The sequence below is a fragment of the Arachis hypogaea genome, chromosome 13 (genome assembly GCF_003086295.3).
Source record: "Arachis hypogaea cultivar Tifrunner chromosome 13, arahy.Tifrunner.gnm2.J5K5, whole genome shotgun sequence".
Taxonomy (NCBI): Eukaryota; Viridiplantae; Streptophyta; class Magnoliopsida; order Fabales; family Fabaceae; genus Arachis; species Arachis hypogaea.
Window position 1 is genome coordinate 7,377,177 of NC_092048.1, and position 16,150 is coordinate 7,393,326.

A 16,150-nucleotide genomic window follows, 5' to 3' on the forward strand; every position below is an offset into this window, starting at 1 on the left:
ACTCATCAAGTGAAAAAGATTATAAAAAACAATTTAAGTAGGACATTAATTTTACATATACATATTACATTATAGTGATACATCAATTTTTTTTAGATCGTTGCTACAAAATTCCACCCAAGTTGGAGAGAGAAAATTTAATTTATGAATTATCTTTTTGGTAATATAATTAAGGATAAATTCAAATTAAATAAAATACACATAACACTAAAAACGTTTAGACACTAACAACTAAAATATAACAGACCTTTAAATAAATAAATAATGAGTAACATTATATGATAAAATACAAATAAATCTCTTCATATCTATTGTTGAACATTCTAAATATTGTATTTGTCTTATTTTAATTTCTTTCTAAATAATTTCACTATGCTATTGCAAACCACTCGTATCATTTTAATTTCGCATATTCATTTCATTCATTTCACTTTTATGGTCATACACTTATATTTACGTGATCCACTTTACCCAATAATTATTATTTGTCATAATCACATTTTTCCATTCTTTTTTTGTCTTAAAATTTCCAGTATTCGTATACTTTATCCCAATAGTGATACATCAATTTATATCTCACTTTTAATTACTGTGTTAATATTAATTATAGTCAACATTCCTATTTTCATATAATTCAGGCTCTCATTCTAACACCATTATTCCACTTATCTATTATGCATTAAGTTGGCATGGTATGCTTTTTCATACTTTTTACATAATAAAAGAGTTATGATCTCTATATTATAGCTTCATATTATGAAAATATGTCTTAATTAACGATAAAAAACTTATTTTTTTTAAAAAGCTATCATTCTTAAAATACTTAATTATTGTTATTACCTATATATTTGATAACATTTCTATAAAGAGTGAATTTTAGTATATCTATACATACAGTAATTATAATGATTACAAGTATTATTAAAATTAAAATATATATTTTTTAAAGGAATACCCATAACTATGTTTTCAAAATTTTTGTACCAAAATATATATATAAAAAAAAGGTAAAGTATATTTTTTGTCCCTAAAATTTAATAAAAGTTTCAAAAATATTCCTAAGTTGTATTTTGTTTCAATTTTATCCCAAAAGTTTTCGATTTGCATCAAATATACTCTCGACGGCTAAATTTTCAAAAAAATTTAAGACCAATCTAATAATAATGCATAAAAATTATGCTTGATTTGCTTGTATTTTGAGGGTTGTTCATATGAAATTGTTGTTGAATTGGTCTTAAATTTTTTGAAAAATTAGTCGTCAGAGGTATATTTGATGTAAATAAAAAACTTTTGAGACAAAATTAAAACAAAATAAAATTTAAGGATAAAACTTTTGTAAAACTTTTGTAAAACTTCAGAGAGAAAAAATATACTTTACCCTAAAAAAACATCTAATTGATTGCAACACAGAACGAAAATCATATCCATGCGCATTCATTGGTATCACCAAATATAACGAACTAACAAGCTAACAAAAACTACTTACTAATCAAAATCAAGTAAGATTATTACATTATTTGAAATAATAAGAGAAAATAAAATATATAACAAGGGTGGAATGATCTTCTTCAAGTTGGAACCAGATTCCCCTCTCTGTCTGCATGCTTAGCAGCTAATCAAATCTTCTTGTCCTTGCTTCACAATGTTTCGTGGTTCCAAAGCAAAAGATAGAGTCACAAGACTTTCCAACTTTTTTTCTTTTTTTTTTTCTTTTTTTTTCTCTATACAGATTCCATTATTATTAGCTACACCCCACTATCCTATATCCATATATATAAAGCATTGAACCCTTTGCATTTTTCTTACACAAACAACTAGACCCTTCTTCTTCCATTTGTTCTTTCTTTTTCACCTTATCCTTATAACCCTTTATTTTTCTCTACCACCCCACAAGATCATTCTCCTTCTTAGGCTCTAAAGTCTTCACCTTTTTAAAGAATAATAATAAACAAAACACAAAGCTATGGCTTCAACCACTCTTAGCAAACAAAAGAAGCCTTCTTCTGAGTCCTCATCAAGATGGACAGCAAAAGAAAATAAGCTCTTTGAGAAGGCACTTGCAGAATATGATAAAGATACTGCAGATAGGTGGCAGAATGTGGCAAAAGCAGTTGGTGGAAAATCTGTTGATGAAGTTAAGAGACATTATGAAATTCTCTTAGAAGATCTCAGACACATTGAGTCCGGCCATGTTCCAATTCCTAACTACAAGTCCACACCTTCAACCACCACCAATCTTGATGAAGAACAGAGGTATTATTATTAGGTAAACATTTTTGTTTTCGCACGAAACTGTTAGATCACAATTTAGTCGTATATTTTACATGAAAATAACTGCAAGTGATGCGACATGCAACATTACTCCTCACACATTTGTGTTAATCACAATTTAAAACCATGCATAATGCTGAGTATATTATAGAAAAAAATTTCAAGTATTAAAAAATATTTTAGAACTAAGATTAATAATTAAAAGTTTTTGTCATGTCCCTTCAAGTAGTCCTAGTAGTTTTTGTCATGCATGCATTATTGATTATTCTATTCTTTGTCCTCCAATTCTTTTGTAGACCTAAAGGCTAAAGCCTACTCTGTATTATTGTATAGACTATAGATTGATGTTGGTCAAAGGGAGTTGACTTAATACGTTGAAGTTGTAGTTTAGAATATAAAGGTTAGGAGATTAACATCATTGTTCACTACTACAGAGAGAATATATAAAATAATAATATATACTCAATCATTGATGCATTGATGATGTATATTTAGATATATTATGATGTAAGAATGTGTTAAAAGAAATGATAATGACAGATAAAAGCGATTTTTGAATTATCGAGAAAATACAAAAATGTACCCTCAAGATATTTGGTACATTCAATTTCATAGTTTAGTGGATAGTGGATACAATAGTTAAGTAAACTGCTTCCATTTTTTTTTTTTTCTTTGGAAAATGTCAAATTTTTCGTGAAATTTGTAGCAAAAAGTGATAGGATGCGATGGTGCAACAAATAAATAGTTCATGTTCAACATTTTTGCACAATCACAAGACTACAAGCCACATGTATATAGAGATACTCATATTAAGATAAAGTTCTTGTGGGCTTTAGCATCATGGTACTATTATTATCTGTTAACAAAAGTGATATTTGTGTTATTTTTTTGAACATTTTTTTATATATTTATATAAAAAATATTTTTTTTTTATTTTTTGTCAATCACTTTCAATACGAAAAGTGAAAGATATATATAAATATGATATATGATATTTTTTATTTATTAAATGGTTCTGTTAGAAAACTAATTAAGAATGAAGCCAACTCTAACCAATTAGTTGAAAAATAGGTATGTTATAAACAAAAATTTACTATTCTAATTTTTTAAATTTTAAAATCAGAAATAAAAATAAATTAGCTTAGTTGACTTATATTGTAGTTGACTCTTTAGACTTTAAAAAATTAATATTTTTAATTAAAAAAAGTAAAGAATGAATAGTATATTAATTAAAATATAAAACAAAAATAAAAAAATATTCATGCCCTAATATTTTTTGTTATTTATTTATTTATTGAAAATTAGATTCTATAAGGCTAATTTTTTTTTATATTGTTTAAATATATGTGTAATACATCATTATTGGAAGATTAGGTGTTTTTTTTTATATGGTGTTTTATTCAAATCGGACGGTCCGATTTGTTTGAAGAGAAAAATAAATTACAAATCGGAGGGTCCAATTTGTTTGGAGAAAAAAATAAGCTACAAATCGGAGGGTCCGTTTTGCATTTTTTATTTTTTTTATTTTTTAAAATAAAAATCGGACGGTCCGATTTCAATATTAAAAATTTTTTTATTTTCGAATTCACAAATCGGACCGTCCGATTTGTGATTGTTTGTTTGAAAAAAAAAATAAAACAAACAAATCGGTGCATCCGATTTGTACATCCCATACCAATGTGAAACACACTTCTGCTCACAGCTTCTTGTTATACACTTCTCTCTCTCCCACATAAAAAATAACAAGCGATTCTATAACCAATGAACATTACTATGCCACATTGCAATAGCATCTCCAAATAAAGAGGAATATGACAAACCATTGGATCGTGCGTGACTCGGACCTAAAGTAGTACTACTTATCCTGTCTATGATTGTGAACAAGAAAAATTTAATAATATAAAAAGAAGAAAGAAGTTATTTTTTGTTGTAGCATGGAGCATAATAAAAAACGAAATATAAATAGTTTGTATTATATTTTTTATATAATAAAAGGTGAAAACTCATATACAGTTAATTTTGTTTAAAATTAATAATTGAGAGTCATTAGATAACAATTTGATTAAATCTATTAAATTATTTAACAAATCTCAATTATCAATTTTATATGAAGTTAAATACACTCGAATTTCTATATTTTTATATACATCTTAAGGAATCACATCCAAGTGGTCAATTTGAGTGTTGTTTTTTTTTTTTTTTTTTGTATATTAAGTCGACTCACTCTTTGTATATAGTGATTATTTTAATTAGTTTTATTTATGATTTGGATTTTGCAGGCTTTTGAAGTATCTTAAACTGAGTTGATTTGAAACAATTATGTCTCTATAATCATCATTAGCTACTCGCAGAAGAAGGTTATGTTATGTGGCCGGTGTGGTGTGGCATGAAGCTTCAGAATTTTCTTCCTATTTAATTTGTGTCTCTTCATCTTCTCTTCCCTTAGCTTATTGTAACGTAGATTAGTTTAATGAATTATGATATTCTCTAAAACTTCCCTTAATTTTTATTATTAATTTTTAAGTGTTGATATTTTTGGAATAGTAACTAACTAGAAACTACAAAGCAAGCTAATCACTATTTATTCGTCACTATCATCAAATTTTTTTTAAATTATATTTTTAACTTACACTAACATTCAAATAATATCTGAAATCACAAACAAGAAAAATAAAAAAATCCTCTAAAAAGGCATCTGAAAGTGAAATAAATGTCCAAAACCAGTGATAGTTTTGTTGGAAATCAAAAGAATAGTGTATAATATGTGTTTGATAAACTATAATTTCATTATATAATATTTTGTTACTAACAATTTTAACTACAAAAGACATAAAATAATTTAATATTTATGAAATATCGAATTATTTTAATAAAAGTACTCAAATATTTTACAAAACGATCTAACAAAATACGAATTTGCTATAATATTTTTTGTTATAGATTTATATATATAAAACGTTTGGTTCATAATGGATCTGAGGTAAGAAGGCCCATATAGTACCGAATTGTTATCAACTTTGGAAACAAGAAAAATTGGGCCTCAAGCGTAACCTCTTGGGTTAGTTTGGGCTTTCTATGAGCCCAAATCAATCCTATTTCAAAGAGATGGTGATTGCTGAGACTTAGAGAGCCCAAAAATGGTTAACAGGATTTAGATGATATAGTTTTTTTTCCTGACAAAAAAAAAAGATGATATATTTTTTTTAATAATGTTTTCTCCAAACAATAATACGATTTTTTCTTTTTTCTTCTTTGTTACAAAACAAGAAATATGCCCGTCATGTTCTCAAATATTCTAAGAAATTTTACCACATTAAAAAAAAAAAAAACCCCTAGTTTCTTCCACCTATCCGGCAAACCTTTTTCTTTTCTTATTTTTTAATTTGACTTCTTGTTCCATTATAGTATTCATTGATGAAAAGTGTAAACTGCAAAATGAAGAGCAATAGCTTTTGAATTTGGCATGTGCATATATTGGTACGAAGATTATTCTTTAGGATCCAAGTGTAAAAAAAATAAAAAATAAAAAACCAACAACAACAACAAATCAATGACAATAACAAGTCATGTAATGATGTAAGGTAGAACAATGAGTTGTATAAGTTTTGTCTTTAATACAATAATAATAGTACTTTTCATAGTTGTGTTAAACCTCATAGCTAATAATATAGTTCTGGTCCCTCATCCCCACCCCACTCTACAAAAGAAAATAATAATAATAATAAAAAAATAAATTGAATTGGCTTTCATTATTCTTCTATGTCTTTCACAATGCTATAATCCTAAGTTCAACTCTTGCTATAAGTCTATAACCAACTAACCATATTTTCTTCTTTTATTGTCCATTGGATATATATCTCTTTCTTTTTCTTTCAATGTCATCAAATCATCATTTTTCTATTTTTATTTATTTATATCTTGATTTAATATTTTAATTATAAGCAATATTTCTTAAATTTATAATTAGAAGGATAAGCTAATTATATTAAATTATAATGATTTTATTAAATAAAATCCAACTATGAAATAATAAATAATATAAACAAATTAGTTCATACTATTTTAGTAATTTTAAGATTTTATAATACAAAATTATTCTTCAACTAAACTATAAAATAAATAAACTAATTTCACATGATTTATTAAATAAGAAATTATACATATATATATATATATATATATATATATATATATATATATATGTATTGAAATAAATATAATCTTTTAAAAAGAATCTTGTTAAACTTTAAGTTTATTATTTTATATTTTCTTTATTGATGATCTTCAATATTAAAAGAAATCGATTTGAACAAACAAAAGTATTTATTTATTAGCCAATGAGTAATAGCTCAAATTGCATAATCTCCTCATACTCAATTAAGAGGTTGTGGGTTCGAGTCTCATATCTTTGGTAAAAAAAAAAAAGTATCTATTTATTATAATTTTAGATTCTATTACAATCCTATAATTATAAATTATAATTATTGAAGAGTAAAAAAATTACCACATTGAATTGAAATATAAATATTTTTACATACTTTATATATTTAATTATATATTTAGACCCCCTAAAACTATTTTTCAAGATCCGCCACTACCCTACTCAACAATATAATGATATATAGATGATGATAAATATGGATTATTCCACCACAAAACAAGTATTTTGTTTCTATTTGATATTTTAATGTATCAGTAATTCAGTATTCAAATTAGAAGTGTTAATTTTTAAAACGATATCTTTCAAAGTAAATAATTATGTAATTCCAACATAAATTATTTATTAATTAATTAATTTTTATTTGTTTATGTTACGATACAGTATCTTAACTGCACCAGAAATATTCTCTCGACCCAAACATACCACTCTAATAGCATAATTAGATCAGAAATTACTTAATACAAATTATATCCGGTCAAATTTAATAGGAATTTAGTATAAATTTTTCTCATATCTAAACTTTTTTTTTTGGTGACTTCTCATATCTAAACTGATATAAGGTAGAATATTCACTCTAAGATATATTATTTTTTCCAATTCTTATACTTTTAGACAATTACTAATTTTATTATAAAATGATTAAAATCCCTTGTAGGTACCACACTCGTTCAACTCCTGAATTGAAGATCAACCCTCCCTCAAATAAGTTGAGGAAATTTCGTGGAAATGGTTGCTTCTAAATTTCGTGCAAGAAGCAGTCAATACAATATGGTACATGTATAACTACCTAGCTACATAGGTGCTGGCTGAATTAATAATTAAACAGTATAAAACACACGTCACTATAGTGGTGTTTGTTTATAAGAATATGACATGAAATGAAAATCCAGAAATATAAAATCATGTTTAAAAAACGAAATAAAAGATGTTATATTCAAAAATATTGAATTAATATATTTTGTATTTATCTTAATAAAAAAGAAATTAAGATATTAATAAAAAATATAATTTATTTTTTTATTATTTTTATTAATTTTATAATAATATTTTTTAATTTTTTGAATAAAAAATAAAAATAAATTAAATTTTTATAATTTATTTTAATTTATTACTAAAAAAAATACAATCACGCTAATTTTTATATCTATCTTTTAAATTTTATTCTTATTGTTTTGTCTTAACGCTACTACTCTTTGCAGAATAGTATTAGTAACTAGTAAGTTACCAACATTGTCAATCTCTCTCACCAATAGGGCTAGTAATGGGTAGGATATGGTAGGGTTTGGACTCTACCCTAACCATATCCGCAGGTTGAAAACTTTTTAAAATTCTACCCTACTCGCAGGTTAAGAATCTCTCGACCCTAACTCTACCCGCACCCTAAAGTTCTAAATCTTACCCTACCCGACCTTACCCGTAGAAAAATAAAAAATTTTCAAGCAAATATAAAATTCAATCATTCCAAAATTTATAAATATTAATAAAATAAAAAATAAAAAATTAAGTTCAAATTAAAATTAAAAACAATAAAATCTTAAAAAAATCTAACATAAAATTACAAATAATATGATCATCAACTAACCTAATGATTATTTCAAATTTTTATAAAAAAAAAAATTATAAATTTAATACTCACTTTTTTCACTACATACATAATATATATATATATATATATACTGCAAGTCCTACTCACCAACTAACACCCATCAATTTATTGATAGTGATGCTACTTTTGCCCAAGTAATTTCATTCATTTGATTTACACGCTCTAAGCTAAGGGAATTTGTGAATTTGTATCAAAGACGTGTTGGAAATATATATAACATTCTATTTAGTACTTCATTTCATATATTACATATAAACTTTACCTACTCTAAGCAAATTTTTTTATATATAAGGTCATGATATCATGATATGAAGTCACACAATACTCGCCAATGAGTAATAGTTCAAATGGCATAATCTCTCCATATTCAATTAAGAGGTTGCGGGTTCGAGTATCATATCTTTGATAAAAAAAAAAAAATCACACACTACTCAACTATTCTTCTTTAGTCTAAGTTTGTATTTATTATTATTATTATTATTATTATTATTATTATTATTATTATTATTGGTTTCTACTATGAAGGATCGAAATCCAGAAACTTTGAATATATCATATCAGCCCTTTAATTTGTATCAATCTAGAAGCATTAAAAAATTGGATGAAGATAATAAGACGAGGAACAAATTTGAATAATTAATGCACAACTTGGAAATAATGTGGTCAAAAAAAGTTTTTTTTCACCTGTGAAGAAATTACGTGCTAGATAAGATAACAAAAGATGTCCTTGTTGAAAGAAACGTGAGTCTTTTTGGAATTGAGAATGAGAGTTATTTTATTTAATATTTATTTATTATAAAATATATTAAATAAAAAAAATTTTGACAATTTTTTATTAACATCTTTTAGTTACTAAATATTTTTATTTTGAAATTAGCCTAAAATGTTCAGGTGGAAACGAGGTAGAATATGCTTCAATTTAGTTCTTAACTAGAACATATTCAATAAACTTATCCGTCACAATTTAAATTGATAAATTTTTTTTAATCATGATATGTGTATATAAAAAAATTGATCAGAAATATAAAATATATATTAAAAATAAATTAAAAATAATATATGTACATAAAAAATTGGTGATAATAATTATTTGTTGATTAATTTTTTATATACACATTCATAGTATTTTTTATTTGTTTTTTTACTATTTGAAAAAAAATTTCATTAATAATTTTTTTTTTAATCATAGAGAGATTCGATCATTCGAACTCACGAATTCTTAGGTGAATATAGAGAGATTATGCCACTTAAGTTATAATTTATTAACAAAAATTTAATATAATTTCATTAATACATGTACATAAAAGTTTAATATATCTACTTTTTTAAATGGTGAAAGACCAAGTTTATCCAATAAAAAATGACAAAAAGACAAATTTATTCAATAAATAACAAATTCGTTCTTTTCAAATCCTAAAGAAATTTTGGGACTTTTTGTATAATAAATTAAAAAAAAGAATTTAGCCTGCTTTCTTATAATACAGAAAGAACTGGTGAGACTCATATTTTGACATTTGTCTCAATAGTGAAAGTGAGAAAGGAGAAAAATGAGTTTTTTCATTTTGAAAATTTTTAAATGAATAAAAACAAAAAACTAAAAAAATGTTAGGTAAACTTTATGTACTCCAAATGTACTCCTAGGGGTGTAATCGGCTCGGTTCGGTTCGGTTTTGGATCAAAAACCAACCGAACCAACCTGATCGGTTCTACAAAGAGGTCAACCAATCGGTTAACTGTTGTTTGAACAATCGAACCGAATCGAACCGAACAAACAGCGGTTTGGTTCGGTCGAATTTTTCGATTTTTTTACACCTAATTATCAGAATTTAAAATACTATAAAATGAAGTTTAAAACCTTTAATAAACTAGAATAACAAGAGTATATCACATCCAAATCCAATACAAATTCAACTTAATTAAACATAAAACAAAGACAATTAAAAATGTCTAGCAAAACAACATAAATAAACACAGTTTAATCCGAAACATTCACTTTAAAATAAATAAAAATAAAATAGCCACCATGTTTAATCTGAATCCACACCAGACTCATCCTCATCTTCTCCGGTTGGTGTAATTTCTACAAAAATAAAACAAGAAAATCAATATAGATTATAAACATAATATAGATTATAAATTATAAACATAAACAGGAACTACAAATTTCTTTTTTGCATACCTAATTCAAGTTTCTCAAACTCTTCAATAAACTCCTCAAAATCAGTTGTCATTGAAGAAGCACGAAGCCAATTTTGTGTGCATATCAATGCCTCAACTGCCTTTGGAGTTAAAGAACTCCTATAGTTGTTAAGCACTCTTCTACCAGTGTTAAAAGCTGATTCTGAAGCAACAATCGAGACCGGCATTGCTAAGACATCTCTAGCTATTTGGGATAAGATAGGATACTTGCTAGAATTTACCTTCCACCAATTTAATATGTCAAAAGTATTTTGATCACGAGACTTCTCTAAACCATCCATCAAATACAAATCCACCTCATTCTTGCTGCTCGGCTAATCGTTTGCTGCTCTGCGATGGACTGGTTGGATGTTGGAGTGCTGCTCGGCTTTGGCTTTGTTGCGACAGCGACCCTGCGACGGCGACCCTGCGACGGCGATGAATGAACGACTTCGAGGCTTCGAGTGACCATTGGCGACTTCTCTGTTTTTTTTAAATAATAGAATCGGCAGAGTAAGTAAGACACACTCATATAAGAACCTTTTACAAGAACTGATTCAAAAGGAAAAATTTAGCCTGCCTTCTTATAATACAAAAAGATATAACGAGACTTATATTTCGACATTTGTCTCAAATAAGAACCTTTTACATAAAATTACTTTTATTTTTTCATAAGATCTTTTAAAAAAAAGATAACTCGAAAAAAGATCTTTTTTTTAGAAACTCACCAAAAACAAAAAACCAAAAAAATATTTGGTAGTTAACCTTATGTACTCATGGTGTACTCCTACTATAATTAACCTGAATTGCCTCTACATTACCGTCTCTATATTTTTTGTAATTTGGAAAAATTCACCGCATCTTCGAAAAACTTTGTAATATTAATAGAATTGGCCGTAACGACAAATTTCACTTTAAATTTTTCATAAATAACTGACTGATTTAAATTCTTAAAGTTTTATAATAGACAATGAGAACCATTATTATTATTTCTAGAGTACATAAGAATACACAAAAATAAATCAATATTTAAAAGGATACGAACACAGATGTAACATTACATGAAATTACTTTAAGCAGTCAATGTGCTTTATATTTCGATCTGCAGACTAGATTCCCTTCTCTTCGTCCGGGCTCAAACTACTAGTGATCACTCCAGATGAATATCGGATATTTTTTGTGATCACAATATAAAGTGCCACTACAAGAAATAAGGGGTTTAGCCACGAAAAAAATTGTGGCTAAACTCTAAGATAATCATAGCAACCATACATTGGCCACGAAAGAATATTTGTAGCTAATCGGGGGTTGCATTTTTAATTTGTCACGATTTTAGCGTTATTAGCCACAACTTTAAACATCGTGGAGACCATAGTAGCTAGAATCTCGATTTAACTCTTAAAATCTTCCGATATTACGATTTTAAATGAGTTTGTCGATTTTACGAAATTTGTACTAAGTCTGACGATTTTACGATTTAAATCTTATTAAGATTTTACGTTTTACGTTTTTTATTTACTTTTTCGATTTCACGTAAAATCTCGATTTTTTCTACCTTGGTGGAGACCTTCAAAGAGCCACAGTTTGTATATCATTGTCCACACATAATGCGTGGCTAAATAAGAATAATCAAATCGAAAAATATAATTCTACTACACTTCGTCCGTAGCTAATTTGTGCAGGCCGGGTTTTTCAGCCACATTTTTTTTGTGGCTAACGTTGGGTTATTTAATCATATTTTCGTAGCTAATTCACTCTGTTTTTCACATACAATCCAGAACTAATTTGTGCTAATTTGCTCTAATTTGTTCTAATTGAACAATTTTATTAAATTAAAATTATATTTATATATATTACATTAATAACAAAATTCGAACTTTTTAAATATATAATATCTAACATTTTTCCATAAAAAAATACTAATAATAATAATAATAATAATAATAATAATAATAATAATAATAATAATAATAATACAAGTCTAAAATTATATATAATAAAAAATAAAAAAAATTAACATAAATAAAATAAATTCTAATTCTTTCTAAAATAAATATATTTAAAATTTCAACTATTACTTATTAAATACATCAATTAAATGTCTTGCATATCACTGGATAAACTACGCACTTTATTACTGTATTTTGATAACAAAAATTTGTACAGAGCTGCTATATCCATAGCTTTTTCTCTAAAGTTTCAACCAACTTCTCTAAATTTATCACACGTCCTACATTTTCAGCACCAAAGACCTTTCCAATTTACAGCGTTGCTCTACGAGCCATTACACTCAGAAATCGTATCAATAAATTTACGTCATTATCTCGAATTTGTCCATGCCCATCAAGTTTCATAATGTCTTTTTCATCCTTTTTCAAATATCAAACTTGAATTGTCGTCCTTTTGCCAGTTGTAATTTCTCCCATAGAAGTGTCTACAACTGAATACAAAATTGAATAAAAGAAATAAACTAAATATTATAACTCAAAAAATCACGTAAAAAAAATTAAAATTTCATATACCTTTGATATTCGCAACTGAAGGGTCATTAATTCATTATAATCTTTTTTGGTAGGTACAGTTGGCTGAGAATTATTTCGCCCAAATCTTCTGCAAATTTATTCTGTGTTATCGTAGTTCTGCTAAAAGGGCCTCTTTTGAATGATTACATTTTTGCTTCACAAAAAAATCTACTAAAAAAACTAACAAATAACAAAAAAAATCGGTATTTTGAGTTTGGAAGATACCCTATCATATGATAGGGTTCATATAGTGTGGTTAAAGAGAGTGCTTTCAAGGTGCTGCTAACTTTCCGCCAAAAGCTATTTAAAGAAGTTAAGCGCACACTCAAATTTTAAATCTTAAAAATTCAGCTTGACCAATATTGTTTAGATCGTTTTTTAACTTTCTTTAATTTTAAAAATATTTTTTTCCATCCTACTGTTTATTATCTACTAAATATACCTTAAATTATTTTATTTTTAATACAATAGTTATTTATTTATTTTTTAATGGTCAAATATGATTAAAAATTTAAATTTAAATTTTGATTCTGTAATATTTTTATCTTTAATTTTTATTATAATAACAATAAATAACAAAAAAACTAGAATATATGACCCTCACAATCTCTCATTTTATGTGGTTGATAGTTGATAATTCCAACAATACACTATCATTTAATTATTTACCTATTATACACGGAACAATATAATAAGAGTTATACATTAAGTAAATTTTGTAAATATTTTTACCTGAAAAATTTAATGTTTAATAAATTTTAATTACTAAATTAGTTACTAAAATTTTATTACATTAGATAAATTAATTATCACATAAAATTATTATAAAAAATTTTATAAATTAATTTCTTTGTTACTTAATAAAATTTCAAACTTTTATACAAGTGACTCATAAATTAATTAGTATTAATTTTTTTATAACTGAAAATAATTGTAAAATAATTAATTAATGGAATATACCAATTAAATAATAGTAAAAATAAAAAATTTAATCATAATTTCACAAAATAATTTTTAAAAAGATAATTATACATATAATAAGAGTACAGTACTCACAAAAATATATAATGAATACTAAACTATGTAAATAAAGATTATTTTTTTTTTAACTTATCCTCATTTTTTTAAATTCAAAAAATGATAAAATAATTTATTTTTAATAAAAACTGACAAATTTTTTATACTTTCAAATTATTGAACTTTTTATTATCTATTCAAATTATATTATTTTAGCTAAATAAATTTTATTTTTATAATTAACTCAAATATTATAATATTATCTTTATTTTTATAATTTTTTATTTTATCTAAGTTTATTTTTTTATATTTTTAGATTTAATTTCATAAATATGTGTTAATGTTAGAATATTAAAAAAATGATACTATACATTAATAAATTTATTTAAAAAATTAATTTATATAAGACAGGATAGTCATAGCACGTTAATGTAAGCAGGAAACACAGTTACGAACAATATTCTTCGTAGCAAAGGTTAAATTTTAGCCACTATCACAATGTTTCGTGATAAATAAAAGACACGTTCATTTATTTTTATTACGATTTAGTGTTTATAGTTAAAATTTGGTGGCTAAACACCGTTTTTGTGGTAGTGTGCGTGAAAGACATCATCTCTACATTAGACAGTTTACATGCATAACCACAATTTGGTTTGTGATTTTGAATTTTTTTCATTTGTGAAATTTTCTCATTTACTTATTAAGATGGCACCAGATTATGTTATGTCTTATGATTAGCTGTTGGAGGATGCTGGTCATATAACCCCGCCACCTCTCCTAGGACAATTAATCTATCTATTTATCACTACTTAAAATTTATAATTTTTAGGATTTAATATTATATGTATTTTATTATAATATAAATTAAATGAATAAATAAAACACATATTAAGTTATGTACTATTTTTAATTATTATTTGCTGTATTATTTTTAATAAATGAACAATTACACATGGTGCACTTTCATTTCTTGGATGTTTTTTGTAATAAATTTTAAGAAAAATATTTTTAAAAAAAATATTTTAACTTTAAATACTAATATATGTTTTTTTTTTAATTTGAAAAAATTGGTCACACTCTGAATTCTATAATATTAATAGAATTCGTCGTAAATAACTAGCTGAGTTAAATTCTTAAGCTTTATAAATAATGACAATCATTATTATCGTCTTCAGAATACATAGGAGTACATAAGAATACACAGAAATAAATCGTATTTTTTGGGAACAATAATTTTTTTAATTTATAATAGAAAAAAATCATTGATAAATATGGTTTATTGACATGCTATTCTTCTGAAGATGATAACAATGATGGTCATTGTTGCCGACAATTTTAAAGAAGTCATGTTTGTTATCTGTCTAGCATTTAACTCCCAAATTAAACCAAATTAGATTTTTTTTTTAAATTAAGGTGTTGGAAAGCACCATTTCTAATACACTATTGTTAATTAGACGATAATAATGACTATAAAAACTCGGAGTGAACTTCGCCGATTGCGACGAATAAAATTATAGAAGTTTGCGGGAAGTTACGACCAACTCATCTTAAACAAAAAAAAAACAAAAAACGTCCATTTAATTTTATTGAAAAGATAATAATTTTTTAATTCATAATAAAAAAATAAAAAAATTTGCCTACTTTTTTAAAACTAGGATGAAATTGAGTTTAGTTTTGTACATGTGAAAGGGATTTACAACTTAAACCAAGGTTTTAAAAATTAAATCGGTGAACCGGCTAAATTTAATATTAAAAATTTTAAATACTTAATTAAAATTTAATTTAAATTGAATTGAATATTTGAATATAATAAAATAATATATTTATATATAAAAAATATTTTTAAATTAAAAAACCGACTAATTTATCAATTTTTAATTGATTTTATCACTTCTTGAATCGATTTTTAGTCTATGGCACCGGTTAATCAACCAATTTCGGTTAACCCGGTTGAAATCTGTTTGTCAGAAGTATAAATTGAAGATGACTCAGTATTTGACCAGCCTGGCATAGACCAACAATTGTAGGGCCAGAGCACATTGTTGTGTATATATATATATACTTTTTGTTGTCTAAAGAGAAATATAATTTGATAATAACAAAATAATTTCACTT

General features: G+C 25.3%; 1 protein-coding gene across 2 annotated transcripts; it reads left to right on the forward strand.

Annotated features, from left to right (window-relative positions):
• The first annotated feature begins 1,822 nt into the window (after positions 1 to 1,822).
• LOC112736892 (protein RADIALIS-like 4) lies at positions 1,823 to 4,764 on the forward strand. Of its 2 annotated transcripts, none has more exons than XM_025786556.3 (2): positions 1,823 to 2,253; positions 4,551 to 4,764. In XM_025786556.3, the coding sequence occupies exons 1-2, from the start codon at positions 1,964 to 1,966 to the stop codon at positions 4,576 to 4,578; spliced, it is 318 nt and encodes a 105-aa protein (XP_025642341.1). In that variant the 5' UTR covers positions 1,823 to 1,963; the 3' UTR covers positions 4,579 to 4,764. The 2 variants fall into 2 exon arrangements, with proteins under 2 accessions (XP_025642341.1, XP_025642342.1); XM_025786557.3 differs by having other exon boundaries at positions 1,823 to 2,266; positions 4,551 to 4,734.
• The last annotated feature ends 11,386 nt before the right edge of the window (positions 4,765 to 16,150 follow it).

Coding starts and splice junctions, on each gene's coding strand:
- LOC112736892 (XM_025786556.3), top strand. CDS start 1,964: ATGGCTTCAACCACTCTTAGCAAACAAAAGAAGCCTTCTTCTGAGTCC. Junction 2,254..4,550: donor AATCTTGATGAAGAACAGAG/GTATTATTATTA, acceptor TGGATTTTGCAG/GCTTTTGAAGTATCTTAAAC.